The sequence below is a fragment of the Rhagoletis zephyria genome, unplaced genomic scaffold (assembly GCF_001687245.7).
Source record: "Rhagoletis zephyria isolate East Lansing unplaced genomic scaffold, Rhagoletis_zephyria_1.1 Rzeph_scaffold_01207, whole genome shotgun sequence".
Classification (NCBI taxonomy): Eukaryota; Metazoa; Arthropoda; class Insecta; order Diptera; family Tephritidae; genus Rhagoletis; species Rhagoletis zephyria.
The window spans coordinates 14,085-33,964 of record NW_016158291.1 but is presented as its reverse complement, the minus strand read 5'-3'; the positions used below and the strand labels follow the sequence as shown (position 1 = coordinate 33,964).

The window sequence follows — 19,880 nt, the reverse complement described above, 5'->3', positions numbered from 1 at the left end:
CTACTTTGTAGGTACGTATGTAAGTGTGCAGATGCGCCTGAACGACTCTACAAAAAAGGAAAGCTAACAAAAGTGCACACTTAATAGTTATCTATGTATTTAATCTGACTAGTGTTGATTGCGCGACGTCGCCATGTATATAGAAATAAAGCCGATTTTCGCTCTTTCGTGTAATGCTTGGATGACCCGATATGTTATGCAAATATTTATATTTTTGTACTACACGGCGTATGAGTATCAATAATACGTAGTGAGAATGTTGTAAGTGGAGGAATAAGCCTAGTTTTCTAAAAGTGCTGTTTTAAGTACTTATAGTTACTGTGGGTAGTCGGTGTCTTATAGCAGATTGTTGCCTTATTTTGGCTTTAAACTGCTGTCAAATTCGTATCTTTTGCTAAAATTTTACATATTAGCAAAAGTTCAGGTGCTAATAATTTCATTTGCAACAATTATGTAGCTTATTGACACCATTTTAAAATCAAACAGCATCTGGATTGTTGTTTTTTTATTTAATTTTATTTCCCTTTCACTATTTGAATAATTAAATAAATATTAGCAATTTTCTTTACTAATTATATTTTCAAATACTAATTAGTTCATTCCGTTGAGCCGAGGCTAACGAAATTATTTTCCCAAGCGTTTTAAAATTTTGCAGTTGTTTGTTTTAATATTTGAATTTAATTTCTTCGTTGTAAATTAGTTAGCTGTTGGTTGGTTTGCCATATACAAATGTACATACACTCCGTGTCACAATTATATGCGCACCACATATTTACAAGTTTTGACAATATATATATATATTTTTTGGCTATTTAGTTCTAGTTATTATTTATAAAAATATAGTTTATTCTTCTTCTTTATGGTAAAAAAATCAGATTTTTACAGCCAATTTTACGAAAGCAATTTAAGTCAAAAATGATTTTAATTATATGGAAGTTGACAGGAAAAAAAAAATAATTTTTCTTTTAAATTACTGGTGATTATTGGCTATTAGTTAAATTTCCTAGAAAGGTTCATAGTCGAACTTACATCACCGTCAACAAAAGAATTTGCCAAAGATCAACGGTAAATCTTAATTCTTTCAAATCCCACTTTGCTATACCAAAAATTAAATGGGCTACAAAAATGAATTTCACAACTTTTTGGGAAACCTAATTTAAAGTTGAATTTTTTTTCTACAATTGAATGACTGCATATTGAAATTCTTTCTATAAAATTTAATTAGAAATCACGAAATTTTGTGATTTATTATTTTTTACTTCAATAGTAACTGCACAAAATTTTAAACTGGCGTTTATACGGTTTTCGGTAAAGGATAGACTATTTTTTTATAAAAAAAAAATTAAACTAAATTACGAAAATTAATTATTAAAACGAGTCATTGTGTGGTGCGCTTACAATTATGACATGTTGTGTAGTTTGAAATTTAATTGTAAAATTTTAGAACATTTATAGCTATTTCAGGTTTTACATAAAATTTCGCAATGGTTTTATTAAATATTCTGCTTTTACGTTATTTGTTAAAGCTAACTGGTGGCAGGTTGACTCGAACTACGGATGAGTTAAGTGGAAAATTGTATGTATTTTCATTGGATGAACATAGTATGTATGTAAGCGCGTTAAGTTGAAAGCCGCATGCCATTTGCTCGGAAACCTAAACTCTAAGCTTCTGAGTAGTAAGAGAAACGTATCGCTATGTTAAATATGGCCAAATTTCCGGCAAAACATCCACTGTTGAACGTGTTGTAATTATTATTATTTTTTTAGTTTTTTTAATTTAATCACGGATAATTCGTAGCTCATAGGAGACTGCTATTTATTTATGTAAATTACTTTCAAAAGTCTGCCCTTGTGCGTGAAATATTGGAATCGATTTTGTGTTCAGGTTTTTAACCCGTTTTCGAACAACCAGTTAATAACGATCCACAAAATTTACAAAAATATAGAAAATAAAAGGAAAAACTTAATGCATGTCGTCGGATGGAAATGTTCCAGCTATGTAAATATACAATACGGATCGTGATGCTGGGATCGTGGGACAGGGCAAGAGGAAGACCGCCTCGGCGACGGAGAAGCGCTTGACTTCACTTGACATTTCCTATTGGCGTGTGTTAGTACAGAAAAGAAATAACTGGTGCAGAAAAGAAATAACTGGCGTGGCAATTACCATTTCCTTACCATATTTAATAATCCCCTAGCTCTAAGAAAAATTACAATGATGGTAATGGGCCATTAAGATTACTTGAAGTAGAGACAATGTGAAAACGGTACAATGCATGATGAAAATTCAATTCGTCTTCATAGGGATGAGATTCAGTTGGTGTATGCTCAGAATTCTCTTCTTTAGCATGCCTTTTACTTCTGGACCAAATGTTGTTTCTTACGGTTTGTAAATACTTGTAATAAGAGGATCGGAAAAAACATTTGGACGGGGAAATACATCTTCAAGTTTAGCTTGCCTTAAAGTTTTTCGGCTAAACCGTTCACGATAACCTTTAAATTATTTGGTTCGCCATGCCTATGCCTCTTCACTTAATTGTTAAATCGGTGAAAGGAAATTCAATATAAATTCGACACTATGCATTAAAATTTGGTCCACTGTTGTTGTCACTGTTTTCCAGGGATAAAGGCGGTAAACACGGTTCCGCAGTATCAAAACACAGAGACTTGAAATTTATATTATCTTTTTTAAATCCATTGGATATTGTTTTCCAGTTTTTCACATCCGTCTTTTTCGGATTCAAAAAAATTGTTTTTGTGTCTAGCGCATATATTTAATTTAAGTAGCGCTACTCTTGAAATTGTCCAAAATATTGTTGCAGCTTCTTTCTTTTTGAGGCTAGACAGCTGCGGTTTGAAATATATTCTTCCACATGGCTGAACTTGCTTTTTAATAGTTTACAAGGGCTTTTAAATATTAATTTACACAAATCCCGATTTTTAATAGAAAAATGGTTTACGTCTGGAATAAAATTCAAGTAGCACACTGATCTATAACTTGGTGTAAATTTGTGAATTTTGGTGCAATTAATCAGATTTATACCAAAATGCGTAAATTTAAACTTTAATTTATCAGAATGGAAGTAAATCATAAATACAGACGGTAAAACATATTTTTTCTAAAAAAATGGCAAAGTACTTGTGCAAATCTTGTAAGTTTACTTATAAATAAAGTCTAACGGTTATAACTAAAAAAGACCTAGAGAAAAAACCTTACGCATTTTGGGGAAAGGCGTATTGAACCGCTCCCCATGAAAAAAAAATAATTTATTATTCCTTATACCTCAGAAACCAATGAAATCGTATGTGTAATAATGAAAAGTTGTAAAACAATCAACACACATTGTTTCTCCAACAGCATAGTTCCTTCTAACCTAATAGTAACCTTAAATATTATAAAACATCCTTTAATAATGCGCTTTGTTATGACTGTGCTGGTACATATTTTGTATTTTAAATACCAACTTCCGAAAAATGAGTTTTGAGCATCGCCCTCTATGTAGCGGCCCCATTGTGCGTCGCAGAAAATGACTGCTTCACTCAACATCAAAATTACCCTTTTTAAATACTTATTACAGGAAACCATGCCTGACAACAACACACATTCACACTAGATCGTACGCAGAGCAACACTTTAAAGGGTATGGGAGTCAAATATTTACTTACTTTTAAAAGACAACTATATAAGTTTTTGGTAAATTATAAAATTATGAGAAGTTACCAAATAAAAATATTACCGGACACCACACAGTGTGCAAAAGGGACATTTTTGAGATCAAATTTAATATCTCGAGAAAGAGAATAAATAGCAAAATACTAGATGTTACGTTATTTTAAAGCTTTTGAGATGTAGAATTCAGGAAAAGTAGTCCCTTTCCAAGAAAAATTACCTTGTCCTTAAGGATGACTTTCAAAAGTACATGGATTTCACCATTTTGACACCAAAACTGTAGGCAAAGAAATTTTTAAAAAGCTCTAAACATATTTTGTTTGCTGTTCTTGCGTCAAGGAATCAATTTCCACGGCAGCAAGAACCGAAAAATACACTTAAAACTTTTTTAAAGAGTTAACAGTTTTAGGAAAAACACACACAAAAATTGATAAACTTTACATTTCACGGTAATTTTAAAGGTATGTAATCTTAGAACAATATACAAAGCAGGTAATGGACATACAATAACGAAATAGATAATCTGTTTTTACTCAATCATTACTCATTCAAGTACATCAAAAACCAGAAAAGTCATTACATAATGCCCAGCATTTTTCGCTACAGGGCATGCAAAGCCACCAAAAACACATTTGTCTAAATTGATAATTCAAATTTTGTATTCAAATGTAGTTTTTGCAATTTGATGCTCTTATATTATTTATATTTTTAATATATTATTATTCAAACAACAAATTCAACTCAAAATTGTATGCATGTGCGTAATTTTGTTGCTATTGTTGTAATTGTTTCCTGCAGCATTTGGTTAGTGTGGTGGAAAATCAGAAAATTCTAATATTAACGCTGTCATTTTGCAAAATAATGCATTTTACTCTCGAAATGACACATTATTGCCACATCCGTGATATGCAACAACGAGTCGATGAAAACGTTTGTTAAAATTTCCTATGTGATTACATATATGTACAAATTTAAATGCGCGAGCATATGTATATTTATGTACATATCGTCGTCACCCTTCTTATGCCTGAAGCACGAATGTGCAAATTTATCAGTTTTGAGTTGAGCTGGGTTGACTTGATTAACATTTGGATGTTCTATGTTATACCAAAACCCACAATACTATGCGTACAAGGAAATCACATATTTTCCAATTTAAATTGCATAAATGTAGAGCTAAGACTCGTAAAAAAAAATTTCAAACTTGATTTCCCAAAACTTTCATTTTTACATATTCAAGTTTCTGGCAAGCGGGCGACGATAGTTATTATTTTAATGCCCTTAAAAAGTAGCGAAAATTAATTTACTACATAGTAACCCTCACTGTTACTGGGTTAGTTTGGTTTTTTAGATTTGCGAAAGTCAGCAAGAGTAATCAAAGCTACATGCATAACTACATACATATGTATGTAAATATTTATGTATCTATACATATAACTACATACATTCATAAAAAAAAAATCATATTAATTTGAATTCGAAATATTTGGTTGGTAAATTCGTCCTCAACCCGTACACGTTCTCTAGGAAGCAAACGTTCGCAATTACAGTACATGTCACTGACCCTTTATTGCATTCGCTGGTTGGCCATATAGCTGAGCTCACGGCCCATACAACATACATACATACACATGTACAAAATAAACACACTCGCCCTGAAACAAATATCTATTGTGAGAGGAAAATTTATTGCTGATGGCATTCACATTGTATGCGCCGTCGCCTAATCGAGTCTAATAGCTGTGCTAAAATGCAAACGAACATGTCACCACACTGTTCATTTGGCCGTATTAAATAGTGTTACATGCATTTTAATGTGACACTTTCCAATCGATTGCAATACAACCAAAAATTGTGTGATATTTCAAATAGAGGCATACCTATTCGTTTGTAACTCTTCAATGGTAACTAGGTAAATTTACATTTTTGCAATCACTTTAACGCATTTATGCAAATTATGAATAAGAACTAGAATACGCACGACAGAAAATTTTAAATTCTATATATATATATCGTAATAGTGATTGTGTGATTGGCACTTACAGCGTATTCGCAAATTCACCATTGAACTTTGTGTCTCGCCGCGGTCGTTGGCCGCTGCACACGCATAGAAACCAGCATGTACGCGTGCAACACGTTGTAGAACAAGCGAACGAGTAGAAATGATGATGCCCCACGAGACATTCTGCGTGACAGGAATACCCTGAAATAAAAGAATTATTTTTAAAAAGTAAAAACTGAACAAAAAAAGAGCTAAAAGATTTTAGAGAAATTCACATTTCAATTATACATTTAAACTCTGTTCAGATATATGTACTATGTGTTATTTTTAAAATCTAGCTGATGCAAATTTCTGCTCATAGTGAAACAAGCGCGTTATATTTTCCAACAAAAATTAATTGAGCTTGAATTTCAGCATTTGTTAGGAAATAGTTAGTGGGTTGGCCAATGTTTTAAGGATGGCTTGGCTGAGATTACAGAACACGTATACCTATTTTCCACCTGGTATAAAGGGTCCGCATATTCCAGGTGCATACCCTCAAACCATAGTCCATGATCTTGGGTACTGTAAATGTTCGCTTGAGGCGCAATACCGTGCATACGCTAAATGCAATACCACATACATACTTACATATAAGATAGTGTGAAAATTTCACAAACGACTAAAGAAAGTTATTTTCTTCAAAACTTTTGGATAGTTTTCTAACTTAGCAAACAAAATACGAGCTTCTACTATAATTATTCTACTATAATTTGTGAAGTACGGAAGCATTGAGATAGTTTAACCAAAATAAATGCATATTTATGCCTCCTTATACGTGGTATTGCATTTGACGGAGGGAAGATGCCTAGATAAAAGTGAAGCCCGTCGCAATTACTTTCGATATGGACACCAAATGCTGGTCAGTTTTGAAACCATCAATAAAAATTCAACAATGTGTGAGCCCGGGCTCAGTGTTGGGAATACGATAGCGTTCAGCCCTAGAAACTCCTCAGCACTGGTAGTGGTGGCGTACTATATTGGATCATTGCAAATACATTTGGGTACAGATCTCTGCCCCAGCGCTCTGCGCCTCGTTCCACTCAGTATATTCAATCTCACTCTACATAGTCGTATTCCTTTTTCGATGACAAGAAATTATTATTAGACATGCATTTCATTCCTGTAACAACTCACTTTCTTTTCATCGAAACGGGACTAAATATCGACATAAGAATGGCGTATGTCGAACTGCTAATGGCTTCTTCAGTATCTGGCAAACTGTGAAAGTCGCCTTGATGGTGGATTTCTCACGTCTGAAGCTACACTTATAAGGTCCAATCAGTTGTTTCACAAGAACTAAATAATATGGAGTAATTGGAACAACTAACGGTATCTCCTTTTTTGTGGATTGCGCAAAGCACAATGAGATTCCAATCATCGGATGTGTTTGAAAATAGCAATTTCTGCTGAAAAACTAGTACCCACTTCCTTCCAGCTCATCGCTCAGCCAGGGAATCATATATCTCTCAAGGGGTTACGTAGCACTTTTCCTCAAGTTGCTTGTATGCGTGGTTGGTAACATCCACTACGAAGTTACTGGGACATGGTATCTCACTGCTCATATACTTATTCAGACGAAGAGGGGTTGTCTGATTTGGCATGGTAGAGAGCCGAAAGTGAAACTTCCCGGATATCCGACGTAACTACATCATGCCGATGTCGAAATTTTGGCGTATTCCTTGATGCACTCCATTGCAAAAAGGCGCGTGAGAACCGATTTGCGATTTGCACACTTTGACGCTAAAGTCGCCAAGAACAATTTTAAGATCGCGGAGGGGACAGCACTTATGCACTTCTTCTAGGTACTCATAGAAACGCTGATATGCTGTTAAATTTTGCTATGATGTTGTAGTAAATATCGTACACAATTTTTTTTACGTGCCCCGTCCATCACATTTCCTGAACTGCGATGATGTCAGCCTGGTATTTTACTACAATATCCAGTAGTGGATATATGCACTTTCCCCATAAAGGGTTCGGATATTCCAGGTGAATACCCTCAAACCAAAGTCCCTCTATACGTTTGCCGTGGTCGTAATCAAAAAAGGGGGTCTTATCGGAGGCTTTTTCTTACTTTTCATTGGGCGGGGTTTTAACGTGGCGGGACCCAAACCCAGCGCACGCGAAGTTTTGCGCCTTCTCACTTTAGTTCCAAACGGGTATTTGGTCTCTTACCAGAGGATACGTCGATATAAATATCCACACGTTGTGAGCTGCGATGCGAACCGTGCTCATAAGAATCACTTCTGGCCACTCCCAGATGAATGGCTGTCAAAAAATTTCCCCACGTACGTGAACTTCTGTGCATGGAACCATCCTCCTTGGCGATACTCAACCATTTTTAAATTGCCCCCATTATCCTTACTATACAGATCTAAGAACAGATTCTTCGATCTAATGTTGCCACATGAAAAGAAAAAAGTTCTTCAAATATATTTCGTTGTGCGACTAACCGTGCTATGAAACGTCAAATTATTTGGTAATTTTAAGAACTTCTTAACGGATACAACGCCTTCGCAAGCGAACCTGATGAGTGTGCTTTAATTTAGATGTAAAAAATAATTATAAACCAACTAAATACATGCATACCTATCTATGCACATACCACTTACAATACATAAATATATTCCACTATTTAATTTGATCGCTTGCAATAGGAATCCGATAATTAACAAAGGTAAAGCGTCCACTCTATATTAGAAAATGTATTCAGTCCACCGATATATTCACCAATAGACTACATAAGTCGTATGCGACAGGCGAGGCCATCACATCATTATATTTCAATTATTTAGAGTATATATTTTTTTAATTTACAACTATAAGGCCAGGTAAAGAACCTGGGGAAGCACCAGTAAGCAGTATCAGAGGATTGCTTTATGTAAATGGTAAAGTCAAATTCAAGTTGCGTCATACCGAATGCTGGAAACTTTGCCACAAAAACGAGCTCTGTTATTACAGCAATACGAAACGGAGCTATTGCACGACGGTTCAAAAAAATTTATCAATCTAAACACAACAGCCTTCAAACGTTAAACCAATACAAATTTCCAATCGTTTTATGATAATCTATATCGATAAATAGTTAGTTTTACATTTTTATGCAATTTAGTATTTTATGCAAATTTCCATAATATATACAAATGAAATTATTTCTTGTATATACGAGCTTTCATTGGATATCACCCATCGAAACATTGTAAAAGTGCATGGAGTCAAGTTAATACGCTGACCGAAAAAACAGTTCCCATCCTGGCAATTTCATGGTTTGTACAAAATACGCGTCCACTCACCACTTTGCACTAATTTTTATTACAGAAATCCAATAAAAACTTTTCTGACCATTTTTCATTACATTATAGGAGCACTGGGCAATTAATTAATCGGGTCCTCAACTTCTATGCACTGCATCTAGGCCTAAGGGCAGTATTATGTACGAATAGCATACGATTCCATACAGCCATNTTTTCATTACATTATAGGAGCACTGGGCAATTAATTAATCGGGTCCTCAACTTCTATGCACTGCATCTAGGCCTAAGGGCAGTATTATGTACGAATAGCATACGATTCCATACAGCCATAAGCAAATTCAAATCTTGTATAAAAACAGCTACATATGTGCTTTAAAGTGGCGCAAATGTTCATCACGTCGTAACTGGTCAAAAAAATTGATTTTTTTTTCATAAAATTTAGTAATTAAACTGAAAATTTCTCCTTATCAAGCTTACTACTTGTGATGAATGAAATTTATAAAAACTTGAGTTTTGAAATTGTAGTCCTCTATACTATTAAGATATGTTTATACTAGATACTTGCAATAAATACACTCGAATATACTATACATATGTAAGTGCACATACATAGGTATATTGCATCAGTAGCAGTATGAGCATCTATTGTTTATTTATTTTTTTTATTTGTTTTCGAGCTGCCACTGTTGTGTTGTCATTTCGTTGTTATGATTTGCGCAAACAATTTTTGCATATGAACAGCACCACAAATGAAAATAAATACAAATGCATAAATACAAGAATACAAATACGCGTCTATAAATATGCATGCTTATACAAGAGTCGACGCATATGTGTGTAAAATAAAAAAACATGTAGGTTTATGAAAAATACTCAAGGGACGATGGCATTTAAAATATCTAAAAGAAAAACATACGAAGGAATGGATGTGAGCCAGTAAACACTATGTAGGTGTGTTTAACAAATGTGTAAAATCTATACCTATTTTTGTATTTACATAGGTACATATGTACATATGTATGCACGTTCAGCCGATAGTGTTGGCAACCGACTTCAAAGGCATACGTGCACATCCGTTAATATCACGCAGCTTTCAGCTATGCGCATACAGTTGCATTTCCCTGCATACATACATATATGTATGGACATTTTTATATTCGTATTTATGTACATTAGGGTAGCAAAAAAGAGTAAAGTCGAAATTTTAATTCCCTTAGCCCCTCGGATTGTTCTATATCGAAACAATTATGTAAAATAAAAAAAATAAAAATTCGTTACAACCTATATTTTTCGATTTGAAAACTTTCTTTCTCTTCAGGAGACTTCCACTAATAATGCCCAATTGCTTATTTAATCATTTTTTGGTATTAAGTGTTTTTTAAGAAGTTCACTAAAACCAGAAAAAGCGCAATTTGGAGACCCATAATAAGTTGCTTGTATTAAAAAGTTTTAAAATAAGCAATTGCGTATTATTATCGGAAGTCACCTGAAGAGAAACAAAATATTGATTTTTAGGAATTCTATACCATTTTCACGAAAAATAATAAATGTATAGCCATATAANAAAAACAGGTGTACATTTTTTCGATATAAAATAATCCAAGGTAGTTAGTGCTTTAAAATTCGGTCTCTACTTTTTTCACATGCATTTGTGGATCACCCGAATGTACACATGCATGGTATGAAAGCACATGTCAGTGCTGCATTTGTGTGCCCCAGTGTGAGCTGCTTCTTACTCCCATGAAAATGCCCTGGAAATTTGTCATAAAATGAATAATAACTGCATTTATACGAGCTGTTTTACCCGTAGGCAAAATGTGAGTAGTTATTTTCCGACACCGAAAACCAAATATGTGACAAAAAAAAAACAAAAACAAAAACAAATAGGAAGCAGCGGCAACGCACGAAATGTGAGCAGCTTACTCAGGTCTGTGGGTGGGCGGTTAAATTGCATTCGTCGTGGTATTTGCGCCTCTTATTATTAAGCATTTTTTAGTCTTTTCTTTATGTGTGTTTCATCTGGCGTTCGTGTGGACCGAATACTGGATTGCAGCTATTACATATGTACGTAGATGTGTATGTACATATATATGAACTTTTACCTATTTGTATTCTCTTAGTGCTCATACTTTAGTACATAAGCAATTGTGTTGCAGTAAAGTCTGTGAGTTCGAGTAATTTTTCGTTTTATTTACGAAGAGTGAGTGCTTTAAAAGCTTTTTATCAGATAAAGGTTTTCCATAGACAAGGTGATTTATTGTTGATTACGTTTTAAGAAAAAAGCTTTTATATTTGAAATATCATTATAAAATTATTATTAAATATGAAGTTATTGCATTTTTAGTAGTTTACGCAACACAAAATATTTTCCAGGAATTTGCTGCAATTATATGTACTAATTCTAGCTGCTTTTTCTACCGCTCTCAAATGATACAATTACTTATGTATATACTTAATATTTCATGTTTTCTCTCTGTCTTCTTTGACAAGTGCATCTTCAGTGTATAACGCCGACCGGGTAATGATCTCCCTAGCATGACACAAGTATTCGCTCAAATACTTTGAAACGCAGAGGGTGGACAAATAATTGGGATCGCTGAAGATATACCAGTGTTAGTAGAGGATGGTTTCGTGTGCAGAAGTTCACGTTGGGCAAAGCTTTTGTCTACCAATTACCCCGCCCCATGCAAACCAACAACATGCCTCGGATGAGACCTCCTTCTTTTGATGACGAACACGGCAAATGTTTAAAGGACTATGATTTGAGAGAATGCACCTGGAATATTCGGACACTTAATGGGAAAGCTGCCTCTGCCTCATGACGACAAAGGTTTATATCACCGCCATCCAAGAAATCTGTTGGATGGGGGAAAGCACAAAATGCTTGGTGCCTTGCGACGCGTCTACTACAGCTAGCTTTATAATTTAAGAGAGACTCCGTCGCCGAGTACTCTCATTCACCAGGGGTGGCTCCACGTCTAGCCACAATCCGTATCAATGCGAGATTCTCCAACATTACGCTCAGCTGCGCCAATGCACCGGTGAAATAGAAGGACGAGGCGTCCAAGGATCTCTTCTATGAGTGCTGGCTGCGTCACGATATCAACATCTTGCTTGGCGACTTCAATGCACTGGTTGGAAAAGAATTAATCTTTGGCGCTACTGTCGGAAAATTCAGACTCCATGACGATATGTCCGATAACGGACATTCGCTGGAACCCAATACATATTAGTGCCTAGTTCCAGCATAAAAAGATCCATCAAGCTACATAGCTTCAAGTCGAAAAATGAGAAGCCAAATCAGCCATGTTGTGATAGACGGAAGGCACGCTTCGAGGGATTTTCATGTACTACGAAAGCCGAACATCAACTTAGACCACTATCTTGTTGCAGCCAAGATATGCACCCTCTGTGCAGCAAAAATGTACTTTCGACAATGCAAGGACTCTCACTCCTGCTCGCTGTGAGGGCAGTTTTCAAGAAACCGACATATGCGAGCAGTGGAACCACATTTCTCGCCCAGTAAGTACCATCAACGAGGAAGTAGTCAGATATATGCTGCAGAGAATATGTATATATATGCTGCCTACAGGACCACACTGTGCATTGGGCGCAATGATAGCCATGTGGGATGGTTATAGGGAACTATAGCGGTATAGGGAATCGAGACAGAAGCCCAAATTACGTGAGTGCGTAGAGCGTGTGATGCTGTCCGGTAGGAAAATCGCCCAAAAATTTTATCGGGAGGATTAGGCGACTTACGGGATATTTCAAGACACGGGCCACCTTATGTAAGAGAACCCATGGCGATCTAGTGATTGATGTCGAGAACATACTTAAGGGATAGAAGGGGTGGACCAATCTCCGTAGAAAATGGCAGAGTCTGTATGGAGTTTTTATTATGAAGTCTTCTGTTTCTTTATAACCGCTTATATACAGCATTATAGCGCAACGGTCGTTCCGGCTTCTAGCTTGCTTTAGACCGGGGTCTTCTAAACGCTGCGGAGGACTTTTTTTCGTTTTAAACCACGAACGGATGGAGCATTGACTTCCATGTTGTATAGCCTAATCGGCATAGCCGCTGAGCTATGTTAATTCCGTTGTCAATCGATATATTTTCGTATAATTTTTCTCTCGAACACTACAGGGCCGACCGTTGTCATTGCTGTGATTTTTCATGCTTCTGCGCGACACATCAGAAAGAGCATGATAAAAGACCTATAATGCTCAATTAGCTCCTAAGTTCAAAGTAGCACTTGCTAGCTATAACAATTCTTCATTGGATTTCAAGTTAGGTTTTAGTGCTGATTTCCAAGTGTGCGAAGTCTTCAACAAGACACGCATGCGTTGACTGCTTATTTAATGAGAGGAGATACTTTGCAATCGTTCACCAACGTTGGCTAGCAATTGTCTCGTGTAAGATATATTGAAAATTTATATGGTAAGGTTAGGTTAGGATAAGGTTTTTTGGATATTTTTCCAAAAGAAAAAGAGATTTTATTTTTTCACCTACGTGTAACCATGTGAAAAATATCTCAAGCAATCCAATATACCTAGTAAATTTATACAATACTACCGGTAGTTTATTTTTATTTGCAATTTGATAGTTATTTAGCTTTAAACGATACTATCGGTAGTTCTCTCTACAATATTGAAACTATCAAGGGGTATGACTATCGATAGTTTTGCAGCTCTAGGCAGTAGTAGCCAACCATCTCCTGCGTAGGAGCAAGAAGAGATTGCGAGACGTATTTCCACTGCTCATTTATATCCGTTCGATGGAGAGTTTCTTCTTAAAGCAGGATTGAGTGTGGAATGCGAAATTTCTCTGCTTCCCATTGTGACTGCAGCTTCTCGGTGTTCAACTTTCGTCGCACTGCCTGCCGCAGTTCTTTCTTCGGACTTTATGCTGTCTCCTCGAATAGAATGCTCGAAACGTACATATGTTCCTTCTATCACAACATGATCAATTTATTTTAGTTTACATTCCTTGATCAAGGGATACACAGGTGGTTTTGTGGATATTTCGATGCTGCTGGTTTCTGAGACTTTTTCGCCGCTATTACACAGGAGTTGCTATTATATTTAAAGCCTAATCGAGTAGTTAGATTTTTTGTATATCTTTTATACAGGCTCCTGCTAAACTAAATTTGGTTATTATTGTAACGTGAAAAGTAAGACGCTGACATTTTTTTAGTCACACTAGCAACAAAAAAATAGAGAGTTTTAATTTTTGATTGTATTTTCAGCAGTAATGTAACATAAAGCTACGTGCAAGAGTTCATCCTGAATATTGGCGTTCGTGCTGAAATCTATAACTTTATGTTACATTTAGTTTTAAGAACTGTAAAAGCATTGCTTTATAACAATTATGAGATAAAAGCTCAGTAGCAAAATCGCTAGAGGTGCGTGCTGCCACTCTTATGCCCAGGTTCGATCAAAAGCCGTTTCTAACCGCGAGCGCCCTTCGGCATTGTACTGCTGGCATTAAAACTCCTCTCATAAACATCAAAAAGCACACCAGAAATTAAAGAACAAACTAACCCAATGTTCTATGAAAATGCGCCTTGGTCGGTATGTACATATTTAGGCCTTTGATTACTAAATATTGTTAACTTCATACTTCTAAAAGAAAAATCTATTCGCACCATAAACTGGCAATAAAACGCAGAAAAAAAATGCAAAAAGACGTAACAACATCGTAAATTAAATGGAAAAAGTTGTGACAAGTATTTTACTTTTTTTCATAAAATGACGTGAGGAATGGTAATTCGATGAAGTCCATCATACAAATCAAAAAGTGAAGTTTTGAATTTTTTACTAGATATAACCTTTTGTATTTCAACAATGACGGTTGTTACCATTATTTTGCATTTAAGGCGACAATATGTATGTATTAGAGTGGTACAAACAATTTTTTATTTTTTTTTTTAATTCATAAATGCTACCTCAAATTACTGTTCGTCATAAAAATAAAACTTATTTTTTTATTAAAAAAAAGTTTTTTAGAGGTGGCGTTGGTCGGTTTTTTATAAAAATGCTGATGTTTTAAATTTTGTTTTTCGTGATATGTAAACATGCAGCTAAAAATGTTGTTTTTTACATCTAATTACTCAGGTATTGTTGGAAACATTCTCTTAATTTTATACCTGCCTTAAACAGTTAGAATGAGCCTAGTGTCTGAAAATATGCTTTCGAAAAGAGACTGCTAAAATTAAAACGTTGACACTGAACGTATTAAGTATTGCCATGGGTTAAAACTCGTTATCAGGGGGTTTCTGTGGCCACTTATTACGCATCTGATATAAGTTTTTCAAAATTCAAAATGGCGGATCTGAGTTTCAAACAAATCCAGCCATTTTTTTTTAAGCTGATCGCCATATTGGATCCGCCATTTTGAAATTAAAAATTTACGTAATCCACGTAATTATAGTGTATGTATCCATCTACATATGTATAAGGAAATCCAAATAAATATACAGTGCCGAACAGAAGTATAGGCACTGTGAATTTTTCACCATATATGCAAAGTTTTCTATTCAAATTTATTTTCGATAATTTTTTATAACAATATAGTTCATTTTACATCAGAAAACGTAATAATAAAAACTCTAAACTTTGTGTAAAACTCAGGAAAATTCATTAAATTTGCACACTAATTTGAAACTTTTTATTCAGATTTTTTAGAAAAATTCTACGTATGTAGTTTTATAGCCCATTCAAATTTAATATAACAAAGTGCAAGTTTGAAGTCGCTGGAAAATCGCATTGATTTTTTGTAATTTTTTTTTCACGCAAGTTCTTCCATACAAAGTAATTCGACAATTATTTTTTGTATGGAGAAAATGAGCAACACCTTCCACTAAAAAATTGCCAAAAATCAACGCGATTTTCTAGCAACTTTAAACTTGCACTTTGCTATACTAGTGGGCTATAAAACTGCATACTTAGAATTTTCTAAAAAATCTGAATAAAAAGTTGCGAATTAGGTGCAAATTTAATGAATTTTCCTGAGTTTTGCAAAAAAGTTTAGAGTTTTTATTTTTCTGTTTTCTGGTGTGAAATGAACTATATTTTTATAAAAAATTATCGAAAGTAAATTAGAATAAAAAACTTTGCATATATGGGGAAAAATTCACTGTGCCAATACTTTTGTTCGTCACTGATATGTAGGTATGTATGTATGTTCATAAAAGGGCATTTATGTATGTACTCGTATGCTATATTAAAACTCACATCATGTGACCACGTAATGCGATGCTCCTTTGGATTGGCCTTTATATGGCACTCAAAGTAAACATCATCGCCTTCTTTAATGTCATCCGGTTTGAGTGTTGAGCCCAACGACAGTGTCACTTGTGGTGGATCTGTGCTCATTCGACACAAATATTCGCCATGTTTGTCATTTGCGATGCCATTGCCCACATGCCGTTGTTGGCAGCATTCAGAGTGGCAGGTTTTTTGTTTGTTTGTTTGTTTGTTGTTAGAAGCAGAATGATGTTGTAATGCCGCCATTGATATCGTATTTCAGACATTATTGACATTGACCATGACAATGTTGACCGAGTTGTGAAGCCCATTTGCATGTGTAAAATTTTTGTCCGGTTAATGTATGCAATTTCAAGGACGAAGTATGAAAAGAAATTTAATCAGAAGGATAGAAATTATTAGTTAATATTGTATTAAAATTTTGATTCTTATTACATAAATATACTTATTGTTAAAGCATAAGCTAAGTGACATTTGAACAGTTTTGGCTATTTTTTTTTGTCTCTATATAATGTTTATAATTTTTTTGTTTACATGTACTAAGTATATCATGTTCAGGACAAAATAAATCAAAAAAATATATGCACATAAATGAAATGAATTATTGAAAATTATTTAATTTGAGTAGTTTTAAGTTAAGATTTTATTAACCTTATCAAATTTAATAATATGTTCCTTACACATACACTTGTGGTCACTGATTAAGTTAAGTGAAATTTTGACCAGTTAAGGTAAATTTTCTATTGTTTATTTAATTGTTTATATTTTTTATATTTATTTTTTAAATAAATAATAAAAAATTTACCTAAACTGGTCAAAATTTCACTCAACTTAATCAGTATATGTGATCAAAATATGCTCACTACAAGAGGATTCTCATTAAAAGTAGTAAATCAAGGGTTTTACACACTTCTAGTAAAAATTTTATGTTTTCATTATGTAGTTAAATAGTAGTTACAAAAGGTTTAGATAGTTTTGACGTATTTTCCAAATGAATGCCTTTTCTGCGATGAAAAAATCAAGTGTAGAAGGATTTGGCTTCACTTGCCATTTCCAGTTGGTGTAAGATGGCACAGTGGAATAACAACTGGCGTGCTTTGTTGGACTCGCCCTGAATCGCTTGCGCGGTTAGAACGCCAATTGAGATGAAGAGAGAAGTGGATATTTTATAGATACGTACGCCAGGTTTATAAAGTTCGGTTTGCACTGGTTAAAAAGCCTTTATTGTTGTTTTTGGTTTAATTTTTTTTTTTGAGCTTTTAGTTGATACTATATGGCAACTTTTTGGTGTCACAAAACTTTGGCTGCAGCACAAAGTTTTCCACAGATGCACATTTTGCTCTACGCTTTTACTCATTTTTTTTGCGGAAAAGTATCTATATTATTCAAAAGTTTTCTTTGATTTTGTTTTTCTGGGCTTAGACAATGCATTAAAAATTAATTATTATTATTTCTGTCGTGGCATTAAATCTTGTTTTTGTGATTCATTTAACTAAATAAATTAAAACTTGTAAGAAAAATTTTAAAATGGCACGTTTAATAAGCGCAGTGAATTTAAATGGTAATAGGAATATATATGTCTACATATCATGAATGTATATGAGCAAATCTCACGATTTTTTAATTTTTTACGACAAAAACGTATTTTACATTACATATACATGTAGGTAGTAAAAGAAGTAAATATTTGTGTTCCCTTATTCGGTTATCTGGCAAAGTAGGGGAAAAATTAGAGAGTAAAATTGGTCCCACTTTGGAAGAAGTTGCAAGAATTTTTGCTGGTAAAGTTGTCAAACCATCAGCTGTTCAAACGATTTGAAAGTTGAATAAGCAAAAGCAAAAGTACATCTGAGATTTTCACCCTATAAAATACATCGTAACGAAGAAATATCAAGTTCTGAAAGTATTTTTGTTGAATTTCTTGTGTATTTGCGTATAATTTACCCAAATCGCCAAATGATAAAACACTGCCATGTAAACGAAAAATGGCGCCCAGGGTGTATTTGACAATTTTTACCCGCAATGCGTTCCCGTACTTTTTTTTCTCTCTTTCTCTGAGAGCAGTTTTGCTTTTTGACGGTTTTACAGGTTTTGTCCAGAAAAGTTGAGGAACTAAACTACAACCACTCATGCTCATATACTCGTATGCTTATGTAACGTATATGCACCGTAGCACCATTTGCAGGAATCTTACACGTTTATTCGCACGCCTGAACTTAAAGGTCTTATTATTTAAAAATAATTAAATATTGGCATGACTATGTACATACATACATATATATTACTTTTTTATGTACATATATATACGGTGCCATATTTTAGAAATAAGAATAAGGAAAACTAAATTACAAGTGTACAATTATGTATGCATATATTAAAAAATATAGTGCATCAGCTGTTATAATTAAAAATTCTTTTATCCGGAGTTACAAAGTGGTGGCTCGGCCAGAGGCACGTTCAAAAGCAAAATGGGAAGGGTGCTTATTATGAGGGCCTGTCCCCCAACCCCAGCAGAGTTCCTGAAGCGCTCTTCTTGCGATAAAATCCAGTCTAACTGAAATGATACTAGCAAAAATCGTACTTTCTTGCTTGGATAGTAAGTTGTTCGAAAAGGACAAAATCAATTTTTTTTATAAGCCAAATGACATTATGATGAGAAAAGAACTGTCTTCTGAAGTAAAGTACGGATGGTCATCGAATGTACATATATAACAATTTAAGAATAATTTCGAATTTGCTAATTAAAATGGCATTTTAGTTTCTCGAAACATGGTCATCTTTAACTCAAAGTGTCTTTGGTCATTTGGTGACATACTAGTTTTATCACACTAAATTACATGATAAAAACATTTCAAGGTAAATTTATTTTCTCAATTCGTCGGCCATGATTTTTTCTGAAGTCCACAAGCATTTTAAAATCATATAACATTCAAAATACACAAGTAATTTTAAAGCAAAAAAACAAAACCGATTTCAATTCTGATATACAACTTTAAGATTATGTGTATTTTTTGCATGATCCAATGATCGGATTTAAACTCCGAGGTCCAAGGTTATGCGGTCTACATACAAAAAAAAAAATATTCCGACGAATTGATAACCTTCTCCTTTTTGTGAAGTCGGTAAAAAATTACAATTGTTTACAATTGCTAATGTTTGAGATCGAAAATGATAATGTGTGTGTGAGCTTCAGCTTTGAACTTTTATATTCAGACTGCCTCTCAATGATCTTATGTTTTTATCATTATAAATTCGTTCGTTTTGCAAGAAGAACATTTTCACCGTTTACTTTGAACATTTTAAGTATATAAAATTATTAAAATGAGAACAAAATCGCCAAATTTAAAAAAATTGCCAAATAGCTGCGACAGATATTCTGTATGCTGCAATTTTTTTTTAAATTTCGTGGCACACTCGTGGAACTTCATAGATATGTTGCGTTTGGTGTAAACGTGCACTGCCTCTAATACTTATGAACATTCTATTTGAAAACTTCCCAAATNAAAAAAAAAAAACAATTCCGAATTTTTGAGTGACAATGAAAAAATGAGATAAGGCTCTAAGGCTAAAACTGTTTCAATACTCAATTTATATTTTATTGTATTTAGTAAGTGCAAGAAGAATCTTTAGCGTTTTTTTTTTC

General features: G+C 34.2%; 1 protein-coding gene across 1 annotated transcript in view; it reads right to left on the bottom strand.

Moving 5' to 3' along the window:
- The window catches only part of LOC108363175 (uncharacterized), a gene marked incomplete at its 5' end in the record, with an annotated part of 63,425 nt that overhangs the window by 33,847 nt on the left and 9,698 nt on the right, over positions 1-19,880 (bottom strand). The window contains 2 exons of the mRNA XM_017616458.1: positions 5,714-5,873; positions 16,205-16,335. Of these exons, the coding sequence (XP_017471947.1) occupies positions 5,714-5,873; positions 16,205-16,335 (291 nt within the window). The remainder of the gene's footprint in view (positions 1-5,713; positions 5,874-16,204; positions 16,336-19,880) is intronic.